Below are 7,091 nucleotides of genomic sequence, written 5' to 3'. Positions count from 1 at the left end.
CAGAGGTGACAGAAGCGTTTTATTCCGGAGAAGCTGCACAGGCAGGTGGATGGGTCAGAGAGTCACTGTGAGCCCGCGTTGATGGGCTCCACATGCAGCCAAAGTCCCCCCTCCGCGCGCATGATCAGCTCCGGCTTCCTGCGGGGCTCCCTGTGGTCCGGCAGGAAGCGGAAGTGCAGCAGCGTCAGCGCCAGGACCACCTTCATCTCTGCCATGGCGAACGCCTGCCCGATGCAGTTCCTGCGGGCGGGAGTGGCGACTGTGACTTCGCCCAGGACCCGCATTTGGGCCCCATCACGCCAGGAACCTGGTCCGGGACCCCCAACCGCACCCAGATCGGCCGGAGAGATAGAGAGGGGCTGAGCGTGCCTGGGACCCCCGTGTGGGCTGCACGTTCCTGGAGCCTGCGCCAGACTCCAGCTCCCAGCGCAGATGGAGGAGGGGATTCTGAGCACTCCGCGGAACCCCTAGGATCTACTCATCCCCATTCTATGGACGTTTTCCCATAAACTGTGAAGGAATGGAGGGAAGGAGATCTGGAACTGGGACCACCTGCAGCATCCCCCTTTTTTGACCTCTGCACCCATCAGCCCATCCCCATACCAGACACAGGCGGCCCCTACCTGGGCCCTGCAGAAAAGGGAATAAAAGCCAGAGGTGACCTCTCCTTGCTGTTCTCTGGGTCGAAGCGGAAGGGGTCGTAGACCTGCAGGGGAAACCAAGAAGTTTTGCTGGGTGGGATCTGCCAGGATCGGCAGCCTTGGAGAGACAGTTGTGTGTGTGTTGGGGCAAGGTGATGGATTTTCCTGATCAAAACCCTGACCCCTCCCCTAAGAACCTTGGAATTGATGCAAAAGAGGGCAGGGAGTGGGGGGAGGATGGGGAAGGCAGCACCTCAGGATCCGGCCACACACTTGGGTTGTGATGGATTCCTATAATATTGATGACGCAGATAATGCCTGTGGGAGAGAAGGGGCAGTCAGGATAAGGACTACCTGAGGGGCCCCTCTTCCTATGCAGGGACTCCTCCCGCTGAGGCTGTGGGCACCTTTGGGGATGACTCGGCCATCTGGGAGAACAATGTCCTTGGCGCAGCGTCGGGAGATGAACGGAGCTGGGGGATGCAAACGCAGACTCTCCTTCAGGCACATGGTCAGGAAGGGCAGCTGGGCCAGGTCGTCCCTAAAGAAACACCCCAGCCCCAATCATTATCAAGGGAGCAAAGACACAACTCTGCAGCGTCTCTATTTGCAAGTGAGACCTTTTCTATCACAAAGTAAACTCCGTGGGGATAAAACATTTGAGAATTTTAAAAAGCAGAAAACAGAGAAGCAGAGAATTAGAAAAGTACCAGAGAAAATTTAGCCAAGTAGTTAAAAATATATTCTCTGAGGAAAACACCCAGAAACCAGTGGTACAAAGTTAACAAATGCATAAAAATAAATATTGTATATGGCAAGAAAACAAACTCAAATGTAAATGAAGAGGAAACAAAATACCAAGATGCAATGTTTTGCTCTTATTTAGCATTGTACTAGAGGTACCAGCAAGTGCAATTAGGCAAGGAAGAAAAAAAAAGAAAGTCATGCAATTTGAAAATGTGGGAGTAAATGTATCAGTTTGGCAGATGTGATTTTATGCTTAGAAAACACTCGAGACCCCACTGGAAAACACTGATAAACATTTAAGATCCAGCAAGTCTTTGCTTAATCTTTCTTCTTTTGCAGTAGCTATTTAAAATTTTAATACCATCTACACTTATCTGGTTCAAAATTTGAAAACCATAAAACATAATCCAGTCCTATGAATGCCCGCTGCCTCTCCCCACATGTTGCCCAGATTATTATTAATGTATCCTTCCTGGCCTAATTTTTAGCATTTTAAAAAATTATATAGGAGCACACCATGTATTATACACACTATTCTGTATCTTTTTTTTTTCTTTTGAGACAGAGTCTTGCTCTGTTCCCCAGGCTAGAGTGCAGTGGTGCAATCTGTGCTCACTGCAATCTCTGCCTCCCGGTTCAAATGATTCTCCTACCTCAGCCTCCCAAGTAGCTGGGACTGCAGGTATGCCCCACCACACCGGCTAATTTTTATATTTTTAGTAGAGACAGGGTTTCACCATGTTGGCCAGGCTGGTCTTGAACTGCTGATCTCAAGTGATCTGCCTGCCTTGGCCTCCCAAAGTACTGGGATTACAAGCATGAGCCCCCGAACCTGGCCTGTATCTTTTCTCATTTAACAATTTATCACTTTTTCATAGCCCCTGGGACTTATATCAAAATAAGGTTATCCCTACTCTGGAGCTATGAAATAATTTTCTCCTGGTTTCTGCTACAGCTTTTAGGACTCTTTTAGAAAAAAAAAATGATTTATCTGAACATTATCTTGTCATAAGACATGAAAACCAGGTTCAGTTATCTTTTTTCCAGAAGGCTTTCCAGTTGTCCCAAGAACTTTTACTTAATTATCTATATTTTTTTCCCTTGATACACACTGTCTTTAGCATGTACTTTGTTCATTGGGCACAGAATTCATAGGCATAAATCATTAATTTTACCATGCAGGAATAACCAACAACCAAAAAGATGTAAAAGATGCTAGTCATAATAATATAAAATACCTGGATTAAACTTAAAAAGATACATGAAATCTCTGTATTTCATTATAAATTTCCCTCAATCCAAATAAAAGATACACTTTACCATAGCAGCAATTGTTTGTAAGGGTTGATTTAACAACAACAACAAAAAAGTCACTCCACCAGATATTAAAACCTGTTGGAGGCCGGGCACGGTGGCTCACGCCTGTAATCCTAGCACTATGGGAGGCTGAGATGGGTGGATCACCTGAGGTCAGGAGTTCAAGACCAGCCTGGCCATCATGGTGAAACCCCATCTTTAAAATAAATAAATAAATAAATAAATAAATAAAACCTGTTGGAAAGTCAGAGTATTGGGAGGCCGAGGTGGGTGGATCACTTGATGTCAGGAGTTCCAGACCATCCTGACCAACGTGGTGAAACCTGGTCTCTATTAAAAATACAAAAATTAGCTGGGCCTGGTGGCAGGTGTCTGTAATCCCAGCTACTCAGGAGACTGTGGCAGGAGAATTACTTGAACCTGGGAGGCGGAGGTTTCGGTAGGCCGAGTTGGCACCACCATACTCCAGCCTGGGCAACATAGCTAGACTCCATCTCAAAAAAGGAAAAAAGAAAAATCACAGTAATAAAAAAAAGTCACAGTAATAAAAATAGCAATGCCATTAAAAAAAGACCCATTCAAAAGACTAAAAAGGTCAGAGCCAGACATGTAAATAAGTGAAAACTTAACCATGCTCTGAAAAAAGCCTCACAAAACTTGGAAATTGATGGGTGGTGTGACTGCAAAAGAAAATGTGGATAAATTTAACTTCAGAAAAATTAGCCAAAGGCACTCCCCAAAAAGTCAAAAGGCAACCTTTTGCAACAAAAGAAAAACAAATTAATTGTAAAACACATTCTTATAAGTAAATATGAAAAAAGAACCCAAAGAAAAATAAAAAATGTAAGATGACCACTCCCACAGAAAGAAAATAAATGGCTTATCAACTTGGGGAAAAGATTTTCTATCTCACTTTTATTTAAGAAAATGCTCATTAAGGCCAGGCACGGTGGCTCATGCCTGTAATCCCATCACTTTGAGAGACCAAGGCAGGCACATCACGAGGTCAGAAGTTCAAGACCAGTGTGACCAACATGGTGAAATCCCATCTCTACTAAAAATACAAAAAAATAGCCAACCATGGTGGCGCACATCTGTAATCCCAGCTACTCAGGAGGCTGAGGCAGGAGAATTGCTTGAACCCAGGAGGTGGAGGTTGCAGTGAGCTGAGATCGCACCACTGCAGTCCAGCCTGGGTGACAGAGTGAGACTCCATCTCAAAAAAAAAGCTCATTAAAAGATGAAATATGGGAGATCGATTCAAGTAAGAACAACTCAGGATCACAGCTCTTAGTGAACGCACAGAGGGTGAGTCAAAGCTGCATTTCCAGACGGATCTTTGTTGCCCACAGAATGGGGAAATTCCCAGGTGTAGGAGAGACATGGGATGCAAGTGCAGCCATTTTGGCTGTTGCAGCCACCTCAGCCGGTGCCACAGCACAGTGGCACTCCACAACACTCCCCACAAAACACACTAGTCCGGGTGCCCTGCTAAACCAGCAATCTGAGATTTGGGAGGGCAGATTAGCATATTCATCTGATTAAACGGGACTTGGACAGTGAGCCAGACCAGGAGATTCTTGGGAAGTGGCGTTTGAGCCAGTGCAGTGGCTCACTGCACAGGAAATCAAAGAGATCCTGGTGCCCTAACAGCAGGCGACTGAAACACCTGGGAGACAGCCATCCATTCAACTTTAAAAAAAAAAAAAAAAAAGGAAGGCGCTCTGAGGCAGGGAGCCAGGCGAGCAGGCTTGGTGGGTTTCACCCCCACAGGGACAAACAAAACGGCAATTCGAAATGCTCCGGTGGAGAGTTTCACTGTGGGCACAGCTGAACCCAGGATGGTGCAGCTCAGTGGGGGAGGGGCGTTTGCCATTACCGAGGCAATCCGCTCCTACTGAAGTACACACCCATTGATGATGCAGCCCGCCGTAACAGAGAGACTTTGCCGCAGGGCAGAGCCCGTGGCAGGCAAATAGTGACTAGACTGCCTCCTAGCTGGGCAGGATAGTGCAACAGACACTCATAAAGAAAGCCCCAACTCCCCGAGACAGAGCATCTGAGGAATAAAAAGGGGTTTTAAGAGTTCTGCTGCAGCAGACATAAACGTAGCAGCCTAACAGCCCTGAATGAACAACGGAGCTCACAGCTCAGCACTTGAGCTCCTATAAAGTACAGACCGTCTCCTCAAGCAGCTCCCTGACCCATGTATACCCAGAGTCACCTCAAAAAGGACTGATCAGACTGACATTAGGCAGGCATCATTCTGGGACAAAAATAGCAGAAGAAGAAACTGGTAGCATCCCTCACTGTTCTGCAGCTGCTACAGGTGTACCCCAGACAAGCAGGGCCTGGAGTGGACCTCAGCAGTCGTACAGCAGAGGGGCTAGACTGGTAGAAGGAAAACCAAGTAACAGAAATACCTCATCATCAACAATCTGGGCATCCACTCAGAGACCCAATTGAAAAGTCAGCAACTACTCAGATGACAGGTGGATAAATCCACAAAGATGGAAAGAAACCAGTGCAAAAAGGAGGAAAACACCCAAAACCAAAACACCTCACCTCTTACAAAGGACCAAAACTCCTCACCAGCAAGGGAACAAAGCTGGATGGAGAATGACTGTGATGAAATGACGGAATCAGACTTCAGAAGGTGGGTAATGAGAAACTTCTCTGAGCTAAAAGAACATGTTCTAAATCAATGCAAAGAAACTAAGAACCTTGAAAAAAGATTCGAGGAAATGATAACAAGAATGGATAACTTAGAGAGGAATATGAATGAAGGAGCTCAAAAACACATGAGAACTTCACAAAGCATGCACAAGATTTCAACAGCCGAATTGACCAAGCAGAAGAAAGAATATCAAAAGTCGAAGATCAACTCAATGAAATAAAACGAGAAACCAAGATTAGGGAAAAAAACGCAAAAAGGAATGAACGAAGTCTCCAAGAAATGTGGGACTATGTGAAGAGACCTAACCTATGTTTGATAGGTGTATCAGAATGTGACGAAGAGAACGATTTCAAGCTGGAAAATACTCTTCAGGATATTACCCAGGAAAATTTCCTCAACCTAGCAAGGCAGGCCAACACTCAAATCCAGGAAATACAGAGAACACCACAAAGATACTCCGCAAGAAGAGCAACCCCAAGGCACATAATTGTCAGATTCACCAGGGTTGAAATGAAGGAAAAAATACTAAGGGAAGCCAGAGAGAAAGGTTGGGTCACCAAAAAAGGAAAGCCCATCAGACTCACAGCAGATATCTCGGCAGAAACTCTACAAGCAAGAAGAGAATGGAGGCCAATATTCAACATCCTTAAAGAAAAGAACTTTCAACCCAGAATTACATATCCAGCCAAACTGAGCTTCATAAATGAAGGAAAAATAAAATCCTTTGTGAACAAGCAAATACTCAGAGATTTTGTCACCACCAGGCCTGCTTTACAAGAGCTCCTGAAAGAGGCACTACACATAGAAAGGAACAACCAGTACCAGCCATTCCAAAAACACACTAAATGCTAAAGAGCATCAACAAAATGAAGAATCTTCATCAACTAATGGGCAAAACAGCCAGCTAGCATCAAAATGGCAGTTTCAAATTCACACGTAACAATATTAACCCTAAATGTAAATGGGCTAAATGCACCAATCAAAAAACACAGAATGGCAAATTGGATAAAAAAAACCAAAACCCATCAGTGTGCTGTATCCAGGAAACCCATCTCACATGCAAGGATACACAAAGGCTCAAAATAAAGGGATGGAGGAAGATTTACCAAGCAAATGGAGAGCAAAAAAAAAAAAAAAAAAAAAAAAGCAGGAGTTGCAATTCTCATCTCGGATAAAATAGACTTTAAAGCAACAAAGATCAAAAGAGACAAAGAAGGTCATTATGTAATGGTAAAAGGATTGATACAACAAGAAGAGCTAACGATCCTAAATATATATGGACCCAATACAGGAGCACCCAGATATATAAGGCAAGTTATTAATGACTTACAAAGAGACTTAGACTCCCACACAATAATAGTGGGAGACTTCAACACTCCACTGTCAATATTAGACAGATCAACCAGACAGAAAATCAACAAGGATATCCAGGGCTTGAACTCAGACCTGGAACAAGCAAACCTGATAGACATTTACAGAACTCTCCACCCCAAATCCACAGAATATACATTCTTCTCAGCACCACATCACACCTACTCTAAAATTGACCACATAATTGGAAGTAAAGCACTGCTCAGCAAATGCAAAACAACGGAAATAATAACGAACAGTCTCTCAGACCATAGTGCAATCAAGTTAGAACTCAGAATTCAGAAACTAACCCAGAACCGCACAGCTTCATGGAAACTGAACAACTGGCTCCTGAATGT

The 7,091-nt window shown here is 44.5% G+C and overlaps 1 protein-coding gene across 2 annotated transcripts in view; it reads right to left on the bottom strand.

Annotated features, from left to right (window-relative positions):
* The window catches only part of LOC100411508 (cytochrome P450 4F12), a 28,337-nt gene continuing 21,246 nt past the window's right edge, over positions 1-7,091 (bottom strand). For both annotated transcript variants that reach the window (XM_035286037.3, XM_035286038.3), the window contains exons 10-13: positions 1,049-1,182; positions 895-959; positions 624-706; positions 1-240 (exon numbers count right to left, since the gene is read on the bottom strand). In XM_035286037.3, the coding sequence (XP_035141928.3) occupies positions 63-240; positions 624-706; positions 895-959; positions 1,049-1,182 (460 nt within the window). In that variant the 3' untranslated portion in view covers positions 1-62. The remainder of the gene's footprint in view (positions 241-623; positions 707-894; positions 960-1,048; positions 1,183-7,091) is intronic.

This window comes from Callithrix jacchus, chromosome 22 (assembly GCF_049354715.1).
Source record: "Callithrix jacchus isolate 240 chromosome 22, calJac240_pri, whole genome shotgun sequence".
Taxonomy (NCBI): domain Eukaryota; kingdom Metazoa; phylum Chordata; class Mammalia; order Primates; family Cebidae; genus Callithrix; species Callithrix jacchus.
This window is presented reverse-complemented; position numbering and strand designations above follow the sequence as displayed.